The sequence below is a fragment of the Netta rufina genome (genome assembly GCF_964035555.1).
Source record: "Netta rufina genome assembly, chromosome: 4".
Classification (NCBI taxonomy): Eukaryota; Metazoa; Chordata; class Aves; order Anseriformes; family Anatidae; genus Netta; species Netta rufina.
The window spans coordinates 50,875,245-50,895,543 of record NC_140127.1 but is presented as its reverse complement, the minus strand read 5'-3'; the positions used below and the strand labels follow the sequence as shown (position 1 = coordinate 50,895,543).

General features: G+C 35.9%; 1 protein-coding gene across 1 annotated transcript in view; it reads right to left on the bottom strand.

The window, feature by feature from the left end:
* Window positions 1-17,590, bottom strand: part of GABRA2 (gamma-aminobutyric acid type A receptor subunit alpha2) — a gene marked incomplete at both ends in the record, with an annotated part of 54,245 nt that extends 36,655 nt beyond the window's left edge. The window contains 2 exons of the mRNA XM_084285881.1: window positions 14,821-14,936; window positions 17,520-17,590. Of these exons, the coding sequence (XP_084142007.1) occupies window positions 14,821-14,936; window positions 17,520-17,590 (187 nt within the window). The remainder of the gene's footprint in view (window positions 1-14,820; window positions 14,937-17,519) is intronic.
* Between the last annotated feature and the right edge of the window lie 2,709 nt (window positions 17,591-20,299).

Genomic DNA, 20,299 nt, shown 5'->3' with positions numbered 1-20,299 from the left:
AAAAGCTAGGCATTGCCAAATCTAAGTCTATATGGGGCAAATTGGCCAAAGACTGTGAATGGCTTTACAGTCCAGCACTAAACAATATAGGTATCACTCTGTGCTCTGATACATGAAACGTCCCCACTGGAAGGGACAACTCTCCCAGAGCAACCAAAAAGCCCTATGTCTAGTTAACACAGTTGGAAAGTAGGAGAGGTGGATTCAGATAAATTTTCCGAATCAGGTAAAAAATAAATAAGATGTTTAAGCGAGAATGTACTGCATTCCCAATGAGAAGGCTATTGTACTGTCTGGCGCAACCCATGTCACATCAGGCCAGCCAATGAAAGTGTCTAGCTTGAATCCTGCTGCTACTTAAGCACAAGAGAGGGCTTGAAGCAAATCAGAAGTGCAAAAACTAGATACTGTTGGCCACTATTGTTGGACTTCACAGACATTTGGCACCTCAAGCAACATTTTTACAATCTCAGAGGTATGAACTGCCAAGTGATTAAAATAGCAATTAATTACCTAGACATATTTCTGGATTTTTTCCCAATTCTTTAAAGAGAGTATTCCTATAATTTCCAAGTTCAATGTAAAGACATTATCATAACCTGGATGTTTTGGCTGTATAAATATTTGCAGCCAATGAGCACTTATAAGCAGTAGTCTTGACGATGTTACGATTGAGAAAGTGAGAAACAAAATGCTGAAAACAGGAATACAAAGAATTTAGATTGCAAAGGGCAATCTAAACACATGGATAATATGAAATCTGTTCCCATAAATCCAGACTACTTCAAAATCCACTTAAATTAAATTTGTTTCCTTTTCACTACATCCTCACCCACAATTAAAGGAGGCAAAAAGAATGAAAAATAATCCAGCTCTAAAATAAATTATAATAATAGTTTAAAAAAAAAAAGAGAGACTTTTTTAGTTGGAGTTACATAAAAGTTCAATAGAAACATGAAAGTGAAAATATAGTGGAGCTTGGCTGGAATAAATGTGGTCTTACTGAGATGGGTACTTGAAAAGCTGGAGTAAAAGAAACAGCCTGACACACCAGACATTTGACAGTAAATCAAAACTACGTGGCATTTAAGTGAAAAATAAAACATTTTAGAAACTTAGATTTTAGAAACATATTGTAAAGCTTTTCTTTCTTTTTTAAAATGTTTGAATTTGATGAGCTTTATATTTACAGTCATGGGACATCCTGTCAAACTCTTCTAGGCTGATTTCAGGTTTAATGTCTGTACTTTATTCCAAGTCACAGTATTTACAAATCATCACATTTGACGCACTCGCACTGCCAGCCCCCTCTGTACTCCAAAACACATCTCGCGATAAAAGTATATAATTTTAAAACAGCAGCATCTTTACATTCTCTTTACAGTCATGAAGTGTCTGAGTCTGAAATTTTTCAGACATGCCTTTACTGTTTCTCATCTCCTGTAATACAGGCCCAGGCATTATTCTAACCAAAATCACTCAGCCTAGATTTTCTGAAGGTTGTATTTCAGGAACCACTTCGTCTTATGCTGATAACAGCATGTCAATTTTACAGTGAAAGTACAAGTTTTGAGAGGTGGCTCTCCTTCAGAACCTTTCAACAAAAGCAAATTCTCATAATTTCCTGAAATAGCATGAGATCCCTGTACCAAGGAGATGTGAGTTAGCCACAGAACTCCAGTGACACACTGGAGTGACCAAAGAATTTTGATAATACATACAAAATTGCACCCTTTGGCTACACACCATTTTCCTAAACTAAAACAGACACTGCCCCAAGCGCTTATTATCCTTATTAATTACATAATGAATATTTGAATGGCATGCCACTAACATCAGTGAAAAAGGCCTTCCATGATGATTTCAGGCTTCAGAGGAAGCCTCTGGAGAGTATCTCTGTCATCAGCTACATCACTGATCTGGATCAGTTCCACTCAGTTCCACTGAGCTGGAACCCTGAAGCTGAAAGAAAGTGGGATGAAGCTCTGCAAACAAAACCTGTCTAATCTGTGGCAAACACTCATTGTCATCAGCTATCAGCATCTTCCCAAGGCTTGCTGCTATCAGAGCGAGGTATGAAATTCACATGTTCTTAAGTCCCAGAGGCTGAAGGAGTTCCTCTGGGGATCAAAAGAGTTAAGAAGAATTGAAAATTATGATTCTATCACATCCAATTACAGTAACTACAGGGTTAATAAACATATATACTATACAGTCATTAAAAATGGAGCTACAATTCTTTTTTCATTTGCTAGATCTGCACTTTTCATCCAAGCTTGAGAGGAATCAATAATAGTAAAAGGTACTGCCTTTATTTAACAAAGCTGTATATTAGTAGGCACTCAATGATTTTTTATTTTTATTTTTATTTTTATTTTTTGGGAACAGGAGCCTCAAATATATATTTTAATAGGTAATACTGTCTAAAATACTATAATCATGTTCCAGAAGATTGTGATACAGTTAAAAAAAATAGGCACTATGCTGATCCATCTATCAACCAGTCAGCAGATCCTATTTTAAGCCAGCTGAAATAACTATAAAGTACTGGAGATTCATGTTTACCTAGATTATTCTAATGTATCAAAAAAGTTAGTGTTGATTTACTAAAATCAGCTGAATGTAGCTTGTATGTTAACACCCCAAAATACCCAGAGTGCATGAGAACAGACAAGCATTCTCTACACTTTCCTAATCCCTGCAATTGCTGATATGAAGGGAAAGGAGAAACAGAGGTATGGGCTTTGAGACACAACACTAATCAGACTGGCTGCTGAGATGCCTTCTTTTATTCTTAACATATTTTGTTTAGCAGGACAACCCATGGGATGACCACAGATAATACGCTTCTTGCTAAACAGGACAAACAATGAGTTCCTGGTTTAACCCAACAGAGATTCATATTAATACTTAAATCAAACAAGTAATCCCCAAATGAGTTAAAAATATGGACAGTTATGGGGACAATCTTTTCTTTCTTTTTTTTTTTTTTTTAAAATCCCGCTTCAACATGTTACAGACTTGTCAGTTATTATTCTGTTATCCAGTTAATAATAAAAATGGTCTTACATTAAGGCTGTGTAATATGCCTACAAGAAGAGTATTGAAGGACTCAAAAGTACCATGGCTGAGTCTCCAAGGTACTTTACAGATAGCAGTGTTTCCCAGAATCTCCTCTAAAGCATACTCCCAGAGTACTCCCAGAACTTGGATAAAGCAGCCTCCAATTTGTCTTTTATGGTTGCTCAGACAAAAGAATTCCTGTCTGGCTGTCCACGGGACTTTCAGAACCTGTTCAAGCTTCTATATATGGACAGGTGTATATATACGGGACAAGATTTTCCTTTAATATTAAATTAACAGTTTTGTACAGGCAGAAAATACAAAATGATTGGCTACATAAAACAGCATAATTATTTTTTTTAAATGATGGCAACATGAGTTTAATTAGAATCAGTGAAGTCCCAATTTCTTAATGTACATATTCTCCTAAGCAGATACTTTGGCTTTCTAAGAATGCAGACAGCATTTTCCACAGAATATTATCTTAAAACATTTATTTAATTTAGAATTAGCCTGTTATGGAGTAGCAAACAAGATTATCTGTTCATTTTTCTTATGGTTAACTGAAGACAAAATGCCTGGCAACAACAATATAGAATTCTCTAACTTCTTTAACACCCCACAGACTGGAAGGTATTACCATTCCCTTATCTCAAACAACAGGCATTTATATTTCTCCCTCTCATCTTTATTTAATTATTAAATTTTCCAGTAGGAAAACTGTTGTTCAGAAACTACATGAGGCAATGCAGTACCAAGTTCACATTTAAAGATCTAGTATAAAGAAGTTAATGGTTTGTTACTCAGTTAACACTGGGGACACTGACAAAGACACCCAGTGAAATACCATGGCATACCCTCAGGACTACAGAGGGTTTTTATCAACACAGCACTTAATGTAAGGCTCAAACTTCTGCTTTTTCTCATTTATATACTCCACACTACTGTTGCTCCTCAACTTCTCATGCAAAGGGACTTTTTTTCCTTATTCTTCGATTCATTGCGGAAAAATATTAGTGACTTCAAATAATGAGAATGAAAAGGCATCCACAGCAGCTCTTAGATCGTCAGTGAGGAAATCTATAACATTAGGCAGATGCATTCAGGGCAGGGATTGTCCCTCCAGCCCACACCTAAATTCTAAAAGACAAAAATCCTTTCTCCTCCTGCTCTCTGGTGTTGTGCTGAAAGTCTTGCACACTAGAGGGAATGGAAAGGGATGGCACTAATCACTCCCAATCATCTCACAGAAGTGGTCTGAAGAATCTGTTATTTCATGACAACTAAAAATGAATGCAAGAAAGAAAAATCAGGGAATGTGTAGGAAGAGAATTACCTCTCTTGAATGAGAGAATTAGTGCCGAGCAATGGAAACCAACAAAGAGATGAAGCATTCCTAATGACAGAGTAATCTTTCAGTCATTCATTGTTTTTCTGCCATTCAGGTATTTAAGGGATCAGGATGATGTCATTTTTGAAATTAAAACATAAACCATGATAAATACAAATTAGTAACTCCAGAAAACTACATTCACATGAAAGATCCCAAATGCAAGAAACCTTTGTACACTTCGATAAAAAAGTTCGTCAAAAAAAAAAAGAAAAAAAAAAAAGAAAAATAAAAAGAGCATTTAGAAGTCATCTTTTCATCCAGCTGAAATACATTTTTTGCATAAACCTCTCCATTCAAGTCAAATCGGTGTTAGAAATTATAGGACCTGTAAAACAGTATTTGGACTTGAAGACATGGATTTGTTCCATCACTGGATGATCAAGTTGGATCATACTTACCAGTTATTTCACCCTAGTGTATCTTTAGTACTTACTCAAATGGAAAGATTACCTCTTTTGCAAAGTAGTACAAGTTCTCCAACACACTTTCATTGTATTTCTGAGAGCCATGATGAACATATAATGGACTTGTATATTTTATAGCATACATCAGTTTTTAACCAATAATTATTGAACTATATTTTAGAACATAATTATAGTCAGTGGTCCACTGCACTGAATTTGTATTGCAATCAATTCTAATAGCCTTATCATTACAAGATTATGAGATACATAACAAAGTTTGGACAAAATATAGAGTAACCAGACTGAACATGGGGCATCCACATCTTTTCCTGCACAAGTTGCAGATCATGACTTTTGATGCAGGATTTCTACTGGTTCAACAAGAAATGCATGCACAGAACCACATACGAATGTACTGACAGGCAAATTAATGTAATTTGGTCAGATGTAAGTAAATTCAATCTCTGATGGCAGCTACACAACTTTACTAAAATGTTTTGTGTCCTTTGAGGTGCATAATAATCCCAAGCAAGAGAGAGATTGATTTACACTTTTTTTCATGGGGTTACCTGCTCTGATTATTAAATAGCTCTCAACATATGGCAAGGAATCAAGGAATTTAAATCAATAATTATTTGCTACAAAGTAATCATATAAATGGTTCCCAAATAGAAAAAAAAAAAACTTCCAGAAGGCCAGCAGAATCATACTATCCTAAAGTAAAGACAATTTCATAAAAATAGTGCTCATGTATTTTGAATTAAAAAGCAAACTGCTATTAGGATGACAGTGGTAAATAAAAATTCCTTCAGCTTGTGATTAATCTAATTCATGTATTAACCTGAAAAAAAACAGACATTAAAATGTGTTTAAAGATTACCCTTGACATATTCAAGTACCTTAATTCTTATAATCAGTATTTATTAGACTTTTGACAATATTAACTCAAAATCTTCTACCAATATTTTAATTTAGCAAGCTGTCTAATTATACAGCAACATAAAACTTTGTCTGATATACCTTCTATAGCTGTTTTTGAGACAGATGACTCATAATTGAAAAACATTTACATAGAAAATTATGCACATCCTCTAATGGTAAAACTGATTTTTTTTATTCCACTTCCAAGCTTACAGTGGGTATTTGGAAAAAAAAAAAAAAAATCAGCTGTCTTAATCTGCCAGTTTTTTTAAAAGCAGCCAATTGCCATTTTATCTCTCCAATTCAAGAAATATTGAAAAAAAAAAAAAAAAAAAAAAAAAAAAGCAGTCTTAATGTACAGGCAATTAAAATGTCCTACATGATCCTTGTTGATGACATAACTTTTTACATGCTACTAATTCTAGAAATTGAATACACTAGTTTGTGCATTGAAAAGATTATTTAAAATGGTCATGAAATTGTGACTCTAAAAGAAAACAGAAGCATAATAGGTGGATAGGAATATTGCCAGAAGCAACAGATCTATCACAGGCCACTAAATAACACCAACAAAAATGTACCAGCACAAAAGGAGGGCCACACAATCTGTGAGTAGAGAAGGATCTTTATTTTCTATTTAGCAAGGAAGCTGCCTTTGCCTCATTCTCAACCTCCTCAATCAGGTTTCATTAGATATGAAATCTTTCAGGAAGCTGGATAAGCAACCATATCTGGGAGGAGGCTAAGTCAAGTCTGAGTTTCACACCACAAAAAAATCCAAAATTAGACGACTGCTTCTGTACAGCGTATCAGGCCTGGATCTGGGTAAAACTGTGTTTAGATGGATTGAAATAAATTGATGGAATTTTGATAAAGAAGAGAGGTATTTTCTAGAAGAATGCATGAAATGGAGTCCTGGGACTGTGAGGTAGATATATTCCCAGTTTGATATTCAGAAGAATAGAGGGGCAAATATGAAGAAAAAATATAGAGAGAGAGAGAGATAAAGAAGAAAAAAGGCAGATCTCCCTCAGGAAAACATTTGAGAAGAGCAAAGTTTAGCATGTTCCTCGGTGTTCTGTGAGGAAGTGCCAGGCTTCAGAATGCACAGACAGCACTGTAAAACTTTTCAGTTCCCCATACGCTGCCTATCTAATAATGACAAAGTATACTGGGAATGTCTGATGAAATACAGTACCTCTCCTCAGAGATACTTTTTCCCATATTTAAAAATCTTCAGGAATCTAGATTATGGTGATGGTGGGAAAAAGATGGCTACAGTCATTTTTAGACTATTAGTCAAGTCTCAGTTTCTGCTGAATGTTGAGTAATTCAAGACAAAGACCATAAGAAGGATATGTCCTCTGTATTTCTCCCGACCTTTTCTGTTTAATCCAAATCTTCTACTCTGAATAATAAATGCAGAAGCCGTACAACACTGTGCATCCTACTGTCCATAGGCAGTTTCAGCGCTTGATCGACACACATACTTTTATTCAGCTGTCTTCCAGAACTGATGTTCTAAAATTCATTTTTTCACAGTTGCCAATTAAGATGGAAAGCTTCAGACATTATTTCAATGTCTTGCTGTCTTGAAGTCACTGAATCTTAGAATAATTCAGTTTAGAAAGGACCTCTCTAAGGTCCAAGGCAGACCCAAATCTGAAGACAGATCAGGTTGTCCAGGTCATATTTTGTCTTTTTTTTTTTTTAATCTGTGTCTCTAAAGATGGGAGATTCTAACACTTCTCTGAGCAACCTCTGTGTTGCTCACTTCTCTGTGACTATGTAGAAAATCACTATCATTGGCCTAATAGTTATAACCTAAAGCAAAAGAGAAATCACATTTCTTCTCTCTTTTATTATGGCTCATAAAAAGATAATATTGTTACCTTGTTTTCAACCACAAACAGGCCTAGTATGGAGAAGAAGCCTGTTACATTATGCAGAATATAAACATGTAGTAAAAAGTTCATGGCAGCTGAGGTGCTAAAACACAGGAAATATAATTAAATATATATTTGCCATTAGATGCTGCAAGAACTAAGTTTTTAAAAAAAAAAAAAAATTAACTTTTTATATGCAAAGAAGCTGAAAGAGTTCTGATGTCTATTTAAGTTGCCATTGAAAATAAAATGTCAACTTTTGCTAATGAACTGGCTTGAAATAAATAGTTACGCACAACTGTTTGCTTAAAGATTGGTCACTGTTGCATGACCAAAAACATAAACAAAACAGTGATGTTGACTCACATACTGCGTGATGTAACTACCATTTTTTCTTAAATTCAGCATATTCATAAGGTCCATTTTGCTAACTCTCTGAAGGGTAGAGTTACTCCAAATATTGTCAGTGTCCTACATACACTGTGTGAATTTTTATTTTAGATCAATGCTTTTATTAGCCGATGGTTCTTCACCGAAACTTTTAAACCTTTAGGTGTTTATACAGTTGAATAGTTGAATATGAGATCTCAACAGCTTCCTTCTTACATTCTTCAATTGGCACTCTATTTTGGTATACCTTATTAAAGAAAAGATTTGACCTGTAACTTTCGGTATGCCTACTATACAAAGAATATACAAAGTGGAATACTCCAAGGCTACATCATACCAATAAGCATTCCTGATACTTCCTGATACTGTTTGTAAGTACACCCATTAGTGTAAGCCAGAATACTATTAATTTTGTATTATGAAATGGGTCTTTATTGCTACAGAATAACTAATGTGGGTTTTGTTTTTTTGTTTGTTTGTTTGTTTAATTGTGAGCAATATACACATTGCTTTCTACATTTTAAATTCACTCTATGCCTGGATAAAATCCACTGATAAAATCCATGAAATTCATTAAAATCCAGTAAACATATCCTGGATGAATTTCTAATATACTTAAGTATTTCTGAAAATGTTTCCGAGAGAGTCAATTACACAATACTTATACTTCTAATATAAGTACATATGTGGTATCATTTCATAAGAGTAATAAGAGTAATAAGAAATGCAGTCCTTTGGTCCTTGTCTATCAAAACCAGTCAACCTGAGTGAAAAATAAATCTGTATTTCAGATAGCAAACTGATTGCAAGATTTATATAACATGGTAAAAGGTCTTACAGGGAAGCAACCAACAGTAGAACACCTCAGAGACCAGCAAGGCCACTGGATTGCAACAGTTTCACAATAACCTAGTATTCTAGGTATGTATTACTTAAATATCATTGAAAGAAAAAAAAAAAATGTAACGTTTGTCTTAGCCCATCAAAACTGTCTGAAAAGCTAAACAATCCTGTCAATCTGATTTACAATGAGCTACAATGAACCCCACAGAAATTTGAAGATAATGCAGTATCTTCTTCCACAAATTAATATCCTTAATAAAGTCTTGGTTTCATCAGCAGTATTTATAAGCAAATGCTGATACTTTTCCAGGAAAAAGTGAAAAAAAAAAAGATATAGAATATACATGTTCAGTGAACTGGGTGATCTTTTCAGACAAGTTTCTTTTATAGGCATATAAACTTTACAGCAAAGTAGCCAGATTTTTGGTAAAGGTTGTGAAGCATAACATTTTGTCACTTTGTGCTGTGCAACACTTTCCATAATTGCAATACTTTTCACAGTTGTAACGATTTTATTTTCACATCTTCACTGTTGTTTTATCCACAGACTTTCACCTTGAGAAAAAAAAAAGCTCCTCAGCCAGTATACTATTCCGTAACATTTTCACTGGTTTGCTCTTCAGTGGCACAAGAGTTTCTGAGGGTTTTTTATCCTTCCAGTCCCATAGTGATTTATTCCCTAGACTATTAGATTATTATTATTATTATTATTATTATTATTATTATTATTATTATTATTAGCAAGTCTAACATAAATTAATCTGAGTGTCTCACTGACTCCTCTGAATGAACTATTAGGACTTAATTAACATTATGTTAATAACTAACACTATGACCAAATTCCATGTGAACCTTAAGGAAAAGCATACAGTATTTATTCCTTTGCAACCCAGAATAACTACATACATAGTGGGCTTTCAGAAAATGCAGCTGCTGCTCTGAACTGCTGTGCACTACATCCAGGCAGAGGCATTACCTTCTCCAAAAGATGAAACTGAAGCAAAGGAGCACTAAAGTAGTAACCAGACTGAGCAAGGGAACAGACTGAGCACATGTTCCTTTAGAAACAATAGTGAAACTTTCCTTTAAAATCAGTAGTGATAGCTTCCCTGGAGTGTTCTGCAACAAAAAGAGTCCAAGGACCTTCTTTTAAGGTGCTCTGTATGTGTATCAAGCACAATGAGGCTACCAAAAACAGCTACTGATGTTTCTGAAGCTGATCAAAAACTCTCTGAATCACAGTGACATATAAATACACTGCCCTAAACTTAGCATATTCCATATTATCAGCATATGATGATGGCCTTGCTTCCTGGCAACCGAAGATATACATATCTCTGATACATACATATCTGAATGTATATTACTCTTCTGATATTGAAAATCAAGTTCTCTGAAAAAAAAAAAAAAATCTTCCTTTTTAGCTCGTATTAGCAAGCACATCAAACAACTTTTAATCAGTCTGATTTTCTACACTACTACACCAATTCAAGGCAACAGTATATCCACAAATGCAAAGATGGATGATCAAGCCCTTAAGTGCTCACTGTTCACCATATCCCTGATAACAATAATCAGCAATAATTCTCAGTTCTCTTTAGTTTTCCTGTTCAATTTATTTCTAAAATGTTGTGGAAAAAAAATATGTTTCTAACTAAACACAATGGAGATTCTTGTTTAAATCAATCAAAACATCTGAAAGTCACCTTGCAGTGGAGATGAATCTTTCTAAATGGGACCTCCAATGGTGTGTAGTTTCCACCTACCTATTGTCTGATCTTTTTCAGTTTTTTGAATAACCAACTTTTATATCCAATGTCATTCCTGAAGTTGGTGAGATTGATCACAGTTTGCAGAAAGATTCTCAAGCAGTATAAATTTGTGTAGTTATTTTCAATGTCAACACGTTAATTGAAAATTTAGCATGTAGGCTATGAAGTCCAATCCTCTGTCTTTTCTTCCTACTTCCCACTACTTTATTTTCAACATTTAAATTTTGTATTTTCTAATTAACTCTTGTATTCAATCATATTTTATAAATTTTGGAGGGTAAAATTAACAGGAATTCTATAGATGCTGCAAAAAAGCAATTTCAAACATGAGAAAGGAATGCAGGCTGACTAGCTTATAGAGATAGTAAGCCTATTGAAGTACCCAACATAATATCAAAATCCCAGCCCCAATCTCCATCACTTCTCCTTTACTTCTCGTTTCTGTATTTAAAAAGAAGCTACCATTTAAATAAAAAATTATGCTATTGCTAAGATACCTAATACAAACAAGTATCAAAATATTACAAGAAGGGATTACCTTATTCTATGGCTCAGTTTCCTTTAATCATGGCTGTCCATAGGGCAGAGGAAAGCAGACAGAACATACATAATTTAATTAGTTCCCGGTTTGAATGTAGCTGTATCTTAGCTTCAACATTTTGTTGTCTCACTGTTTAAAAATCTAAAGTCTCTTTTGCTCCCTTGCTCACTTTTAGTGCCCATTGCTTGTAGATTGCTTTTTCTACATGATAATAAAAATCAAAGGATTCATGAAAAAGTTCTATCTAAGCATCTTATAAACATTGCAGCAAATACAGAAGAAAATACCTTCATGATTTTGAAGAATATCATAAACAATGGAACTCTTTATGGCTTATCATTTGCATGGCTGTGTTTCTTTCAAAATAGTTCTAATGTCATATTTGTTTTGAATAGGAATCTGTTTTGAAACAGAAGTTGGAATTTATTTTGATTACTAAACAGAAATTGCATGTGAAGTTCAGGTAAAATAGTTCATGTCAAAAATGTGAGGGTAGTCAAGACAGTTCCAACTACAATCCAGTGTTTAGCATAATATGAGTGCAGAGAAAATTTTATATCCCCTTGAATATCCTTATGCATATCTATTTTAATGTGGTATGTCTGAGTATTATTTAAGTGCTATGAGATGTCTCTGACTTCAGGGGACAGTACAGTGTCTTCCTTTCCCTAGTCACATCCATTTTGCAAGCTTCTGCATTGCTATAGTAATCATACATCATTCAAAGATCCCAGATGCTAGGAAGACTTTCCAATAGCCAAGACCTGTTTTCTGAGAGCGCTGCATCAACAGTAAACATTAAAGTTTCCCTAACAGTGCATACAAAATAATTCAGTTCTCCGGTGTATCTTTTTATCAGTAAAGCACCAAGTTACCCACTGAAAACACTCACACAAAGTCTCATGGTAAAATCCATTATAAATCTATCCCTAAAATCTAGGACAAATTCTCAAGCAATTACTTAGTTGAATTTATATACAGCCTCTGAAAAAGCCTTTACATTTCCATTTTACTGGTCAATAATTAGCTAAAATAACCAATGTTAAGGTAGTACTTTTCATTATTAAAAACGTTTGTGAGCTGAGTTATTCTTTACAATGAACTGAATTTTGCTATAAGACATCTCTAAAAAATGTCTTTTACAACAGGTGAAAGTGAGCTGGTGAACAACTCTTGCTTTCAGAAAACACTTTAAAAGAATCTATCTCAGACCCTGGACTGTTCTGGTGTACCACACGTCAGGCCAGATTGTGACAGCAGTCATAGCAGCCTAGCAGTCATAGCAGTCATAGCAGCCTAGGAGGATAATGCAAGCTGCTATACCAAAGCAAATGCTCTACTAGTTTCAATTGAATTATTTCAGAATCATAGAAATGCAACTGGAACAGAATTGAACCTAAGGATATTAAATTAATGACATGCAGCATGGTCAAAGTACTGTAGTTTATGCAAAAGCACTTTTAGAAATTATCAGGACTCACTAAGCACATAGTGTCTTTAAAAAAGGAAAACAGAATAGTAATAATATCCATTTTCCTTTTCAGAGTACAGGTTAACAAAGAAAAGGGAATAAATTGCTACAAAATTTCTGAAATAGGAATCTCCATAATTATTAAGCATTAAATAAAAAAGCATTGTTTGGTGCATTTTGTATCATAGATTATCATGACTGAATTTTGCAAGTATTGTTTTAAACTATCAGAATCTGTCCATCCACAACTGAAGGACTCTTGCAGATTACCATTAATGCATCATGAATCATCACAGTTTAATATGCATGACATAGTTTCATTTCACACATGTTCTGCATGGGTTGATTGCCATGTATGCCAATACCAAACAGATGTTAATTCTTTAATTTTTATGCTCCCAAAGTATATTTTAATTACCTAGAAGGCCTGGCAAAGAAAAAGTGGAAGATATTTTGAAGTAGATTTAATGGAAAATATAAAATAAATATAAATTTGTTTTCAAAATTCATGTTATAAAAAATATAAAATTTAATATTCAAAAGAGCACATGATATGCAAAGGAACTGCAGACTGCTCTCATTAAATAGCACATCCTTTTTTTGTAAACAGGAAAAGAACTTTTTTTTTTTTTTTTCTAATAAAAACCATGATTACAAGCCCTGCAAATTAAACTCAAGTTTGTGATATGAAATGTTTCTGCAAGTTTCTTGCAAAGCACTGTATGTTCATATTATGTCCAAGTTCTTAAAATCAAGTATTTTGCAGAAAAATTGAATCTCCATGTAAAATATCATTATATGGATTCTCACATCTACAATGCTGAAAATCTCATTTTATGGATTATGTAAATACAACAGTCCTTCATATAAACTATTTCACAAATCTCGAGTGTATCAGAGGACAGAACTGAAAAAAAAAAGAAGATATTTCAGATTAAGACTAATGTAAAATGAGAAAGCTGTTGCCAGCCAGTGCTAGCTCCCACTTTATGCTGCGTCAGATGCAAGTCAAGATTCTCCGGAACTAGAACAGCAGCAGAGCCACAGGTCAGGATGGAAGAGTGTTTGTTAAAACTGTGAGCTTTAACTAACTCCTAATTTGATCAAATGGAGTTTCTTGGGGTAAATTCCATGGAGGTCTGAGCAGATCTTTAGCTTTGATCCTGATCTTACTGAAATCAACAGGAGTAGCAACAGCTCCCAGGAATTTTGCACTAGAATTAGCTTTAGTAAGCTGAAACAGTCTCCAAGCTGAAAACTACCATTACCAAAACTGTTACGAATAGTAATAATAATAGTGTTATTATTGATGCATAAATATTTGTTACTCAGTATAAATAGCACATAAATAATAACAGTAGGCAAAGTATTGTCAAAAACAAGGCATCATGCCCCTCCCCATACCATACAGATTATTCTGCACAATACTTGCAATACCAAATTATTTAAGTTCCTTGCTTACATAGTTACATTTACTGGCATAGAGCTTGAAAATGATAATATGAACTGACTTTTTGGAAAAAAAAATGACAGCCGTGGCACAAATGCAGGGATTTCTGTTCTCTAGTATTCTCTCTCCCCCCCCCCCCCCTTTTTTTTTTTAATGACCAAAGGTACCCAGGAACAAATTCTATTAATGAGTCAAACCCTAATTTTCAATGAAGTAAAAAATACAACATTCCCATTGGATTTACCAGGCCAAGGAATGAATCTAAAATGTGAATTTTACATACCGTACAAAACATTTGTGCATATTTCTAAAAACATGCACTCGTCATATTGCAGGGAATCAAGCCTGTGTTCCTAGCTCAAAAAAAAAAAAAAAATCCTGACTGGAATAACAAATTTAGATGTTATTTTTGTTCTCATTCCATTTTACTATGTTAAATCTTCAGATTTTTTTCTCTTACTTAAGATAAATGTGTGAAAGTGCCTCCTTTCCATTCATAGATGTTATCTTCCTCAAACTTCAAATGATTCAACTGTGTGAATATAGTTATAAATAATTTATAAAAATACATATCAGTTGTTAGGGAAAAAAAAAAAAAAAAAAGAATATCACCACATAAAATCTGTACAGTAAAACTGGCTTTTTAAAATCAATCTTTAAATTTTTTTTTATTATTTTTTTTTTACCTCCTAATCCAGGTCTAAGACGATTATCATAACCATCCAGAAGTCTGTCTAGAATTCTTGTAAAGATGGTGATGTTATTCTTAGCTTCGTCTTCCAGGGAGTCAGCCAGCACTGATCTAAATGGATATTTTACATTTTAGAAAATGCTAGATATGTTTTAGTATACACTCAACATGCAGTTTTTGCCGGCTGGCCTTGAATATTTACCTTTTTGCCTTCTAACACAAAAAGTGCAATTAAGAGTCTATGAATACACAATTTATGTATAATATGGTCAGAAACATAACAGTCTATGGCATATCACTTAAAATTTCCTGGTAGTGATTCTCCAGTAGCCTCTACTTCTATTCAATATTACATCACAGTGAGGCTGCACTAACACATTTGGCTGTCCAGGTACAAAAGCCTGGAAGAGCTTCCCAGGTCCCAGTGGCATGTCACTTCCAGACTGATAACCTGAGTTCCCACACACAGAACTGTCTCCTTCCAGCCCTGCTCTATCAGTCAGCACCTAAGTGTACTCTCTCTCTCTGGATAAATCCTGTGGATATGCCTCCACCCAATGGTTATGTTAAGTACATGACCAGAAGAACCAACATGAGGGAAAACTCCAGCAATCATGCTCAGGGAGTCCTCTGATGTCAGTACTTGGTGGGTGGGAACAACGACGCTGACTAGTAAGCTGCAGGATAGCTGCAGATAGCTTTCCTGTTTTTAAAATGCTGTTTTGTTATAAAAAGCACTATCTGAGGTTCCACTAGATGCAGACAAGCCTTATAAAAGTTAGATAGAAAAAAACATATATGTAGTGTCAAGAAAAATCTATAGGTCATCAATTGCTTCAAACTTTCCCGACAAAGAAAGAGATGTTCCAGTATTTATGGGTCATAGACTATGGAATAGACCAGGGGCTGGAGCACGAACCTGCTGCCCACAGCTGTGGCTAGGAACAGTTCTCCCAGACCTGGACACCCAAACCAAAGGTTTTGCATACTAGGAAAACTCTGCCTTGCACAAACCCTTACACATGCAAATGTTGCTGTACCGACAATTTTAGGTACCATGCATGTGAAATGCACAAGCTCATTAAGTACATACTTAATAGGAGAGCATTAAGTATTAAGGAAGCAAAGCATCATTTGCTACATGCACTATAATTTATAGCTTTTTTAGCCATCTACATGTTTGATATGAAATTTTGAGTAGTTATCATCCCTAAATAAGCTACTGATCAAGCCATTCTGAATGACTAATTACAGCATAAAAATGAGCATGCTTTCTTCCTACTCTAAACCAGAAGTGGCTTTAGGTGACATTTTCTTTCAAGCAAGATATAAAATGATTAAAGACATGGCTTTTTGTTGGTCCCCAATTCAACAGCATGGAGGAAGTATTTACATGTAAATCTTTGCAATCTGTGCTTTCCATTACACAAACCACATAATCAACGCAAATCAGATAACTTATAACAAATACCAAAACATCATGTGTGATATTACTGTTATATAAGTTTATTCTTAATTACTAGATAATTCACTTTCTTTTTTTTTTTTTTTTGTTTTTTAATGTATTTCTGTGCTCTAAGTATCTGCCATTTTTAAGCTTCTTTTTCAGATATAACAGTTTTGTTTTTTTTTGAAGTCAGGATACCATGAAAAAAACTAGATCATACAATTGTATCAAATTAGGGTTTAATCCTGCAAACTTTACTCAGGCATAAACTCCTTAATTACGCATGTAGCCTCTTTGACGTCAGTGCGATTACTCACTTGAGTAGGGTTTGCAGGATCTGGCCCACTGTGACTCAACTAATGCTGCACCACTGTTAGGTATAAAGTGAAATAGGAAATATAGTTTCAGGAAATATTTTGTTCACTAGGAAATAGACAAAGATGAATATAGACATTTTAAATCATCTGAAACTTGCATTATTTAGCTTATGACCAGTACCATATTAGGACAAGACCTACTGCAGTGAGAACCAAAGCAAGTAAACCAAAGTTACAAACTACAATTTATGGATGTTTAGGGTCCATGGGAAACACAAAACTAATTGTATGATTAAAATTACTTTCTCTTATGTTGTCACATTAGAAATGAGGAACTTCAAACAAAATAAAAAAGTTGATTAATAAATGAAGCTATTGTTTTATTATATGAGATTGTGAAGTTGTATGCTATCTCCACCTAGAGGTGTAAAGCTTAAGTATCATTCTGAATTCTGTTATGTTGACCAAAAAAGAGACCAAAAAAAAAGACATGCCCATATCAAAAAAAAAAAAAGAAAAAAAAGCCAGCATTATTTTAGACTATGATTTGCTATTTGACCACAATAATCTATTTCTCCATCTTAACTGTTCTGTATGGTACAGAATCACTGTGATAGGGTAACTCTAATATATCTTTGAGAATCAGATTTTACAATAAGGCATTTAAAATTTAGTTCTTTGACACAATGAAATAAAGCATTAATTCACAAACTGTTTAAGGACAAGTCGTTAGCATTTATTATGATCCCCGGACTGCCTTCTCCCACGGCATTTGCTCTGGAAACTATGTAATACTGCATTCGAACAGCTAAGAGAGATTTTTATTACATTACTATACACTCCGCTTCTATAACGTCTCACACAAGCTTACCCTTAGAAGATCATAACATATATGTTTGCACCGAATGACACAATTAAACATCCCCTCACCTTGTTGGTAGCCACACCAATAAAACGAGAAGAACCAACTGCATCTTGGAGGGTGCCAGCTTCCTCTTCATCGCCGCTCTTTGCAAAACCTAACGGTGCAAGAAAAACACAAACCCACTCTCAGCTACAGTCAGGCTCCGCCAGGCAGCGGTTTCAACTTAACCCGAGGAAAAAAATATGTCACTTCGGTGGAGAAGCGAAACCGCCAGGTTATTTCTGCAGCACTTTTCACTACTAGCAACTTATTGTATCTCCATCTTTCCCAGCGATCCTGCTCTGTGCAAAGAAGCAACGTATGACCAAAAGTGGCATGTGAGCAGACGCATCAGATGCTTTCCTTTTCTGTAAGCTGAAAGCCCCAAGACGAAGGAAAAAAAAAAAAAAAAAAAAAAAAAAAAAAGACGCATGTATAAAAAGACCGGGGTTTAACCATTCCTCGCCTCTCTATGGCACACCGCAGCCGAGGGAGGGGGGCCACGGCGTGTCACGGGGCTCATGGAGGGGACCGCGGTCGAGCCGCCCCCAGCCGAGCGCCCACCGCCGGGGGGGCAGCCCCGTTTAGTGGCCACGCCGCGGCCGTTAGTGGCCATAGGGCTACCCGCGGCCGGCGGCGATCCCCGGGAACCCTACCTGGGAGCAGGGGACGGGGAGGGTGGGCTTCGGCGGGGGAGAGAGAGGGAACGGGGCCCCCCCGGCCCCGTTGCTGGCGCGGGGGCAGGGAAGATGCAAGTCACCCTGCCGAAACGGCCGCTCCTGACAGGGGGGCTGCGGTGGCCTCGCGTCCGCAACGGAACGCCACCCCCCTAAATAAATAAATAAATAAATAAATAAATAAACAAACAAACAAACAAACGACAAACAGCGCTTTGGGTGGCCCTCCTCGGCCTTTCGGTCGCCGCTTGTTGAGCGCGCCGTGGGAACGGCCTGCGGTGTGGTGCGGGAAAGTGGCCGCCCCCCGGCCCCCTCTCATCGCCATTCCCTTCCCCGCCCGTTGGCACAGCCTAATTGAGATGCGGAGAGAAGAAAAGTCCGTCATTGCAAGTGAGCAGAGGGTGCAGGCAGCCAAGACAACGAAAGGAAACGAACCTCGCTTTTTCTTTCTTTTCTTTCCTTTTTTTTTTTTTTTTTTTTGCATTACTTTCTGTTGTGTTGTCTTTTCAGTCGTGCTGGCCTCCTTGGTAATGTGTGGTCCTCCTTCAGTAGTAGCTGACCCTATGCTAAGATCCCTTTCTGTGAATTTTAGTGCAAGTGGATGAGGACAGTCTTGACAAAGATATTTAGTGTACCCTCATTTTGCATTGTTAACTTGAAAGCAGCGCTAGCAATAACATTGTGTTATTTCTTTTAAGCCAATGTCTATCTCCTTTCCTTTCAAACCATTAGTTTCAGAAAACACAGTTTTCACTTATCTTCTTAACATTGCTGGGCTACCTGTCTGTTGACTGTCACTTAGAGTGAAGGCTTTTTGCTTGCTTCTGAATCATGACCAGTTCCCAAATGAACATGTGAAATTGCGTGCACAGACATGGTGTGTGTGGGGAGGAGCAAAAGAAAGAATTGCTACTTTTTTCAGTTATCTATAGAATCAACTGCAAAAACCTGGGGATTCCTTCTCCTATCTCTGCTGTTTTCCCTCAGTTTCTTGCTTCCTAATTGTTGCTGGTTGCAACCAGAGGTCCTCCTGTTTTCCTTCTTCTCTATTGGCTGAGTGACTCGACAGCAGAGCCTGAGACAAAAGAAGGAAGAAAAGTGCTTGGGCTGTCAGGTTGTTCTGTTTCTTCCAGCTCTGAGCTTTTTTCATAACCTGTAGCAAGAATGGGACAAGAGAGGGAACACGCTGCTTTTCTTTGATATTAAATAACCAGTAAAATGACAATGGTAAGGACACAAATGCAAAAACTGTGATCTGAAGATCATTCATTCAGCAGCTTTCTCACTCTGGGCCTAAGATCCCACGGCCTCCTCTCCCCTGGTGTGAAAATGCCCTCTGCTTGCAGTTCCTCATTATCTGATCAGGTATCTGATCGCCTCTGTAGTCAATCTCAAGCTTTCTTTGGATCTGCCTGTAAGTCCTCACATCTTAGGAGGAAGAACAGAAAAACCTGGCTGTAAATGATTCTGCAGAATTAAGAGCTGATACTGAAGGAAACATCAACCCTTGCAGTAAAGAAAAGTAGCTTGAATTACTTATCCTAAGGCAGGGTGACTTCACAAATAGCAATAGGCAGAAAGAAAACATCATCAAAAGTAAAGACCCTTTCTGATTAATTTGAAATATGTTACATAATAAAAGCAGAATCTTTTTTCCCCACACATATTCATGGCATTCCTTCCCAAAAGTCATTTCAATTAACCATAATACAAAATTGGATTCTGGTTTTTGTATGTGATTTGCATCAAAAAATAGAAAAATATATTTATTAAGGAAAGCAGTCACAGTGGCTTCTTGTTGCTATGATAGCATATTGTCATTCTTCAAAAGCCACATGGGGCAAGGTATGTATTTATAACAAGTTAGTGCTCAAAGCCTTCCCCCAGAAATATGTGCTGGGTTTTAGGCTCTGATCACACTTATTTACTGGTGGTATTCCTAGAGATTTAACCATAGTTTTATAAATTGAAGTCACACTTCAGATAAAGCACTTGCCTTAAAAGGATTAGAAACTTGAAAATAGCTCCTTATTCCTATTCTCAGACAATTTGGACAGAGCTATGGGGCATCTCAAGTTGCAGCGAAGCTGAGTGCGGGGGCAGGTTACTGAGGCAGTACATGAGATATC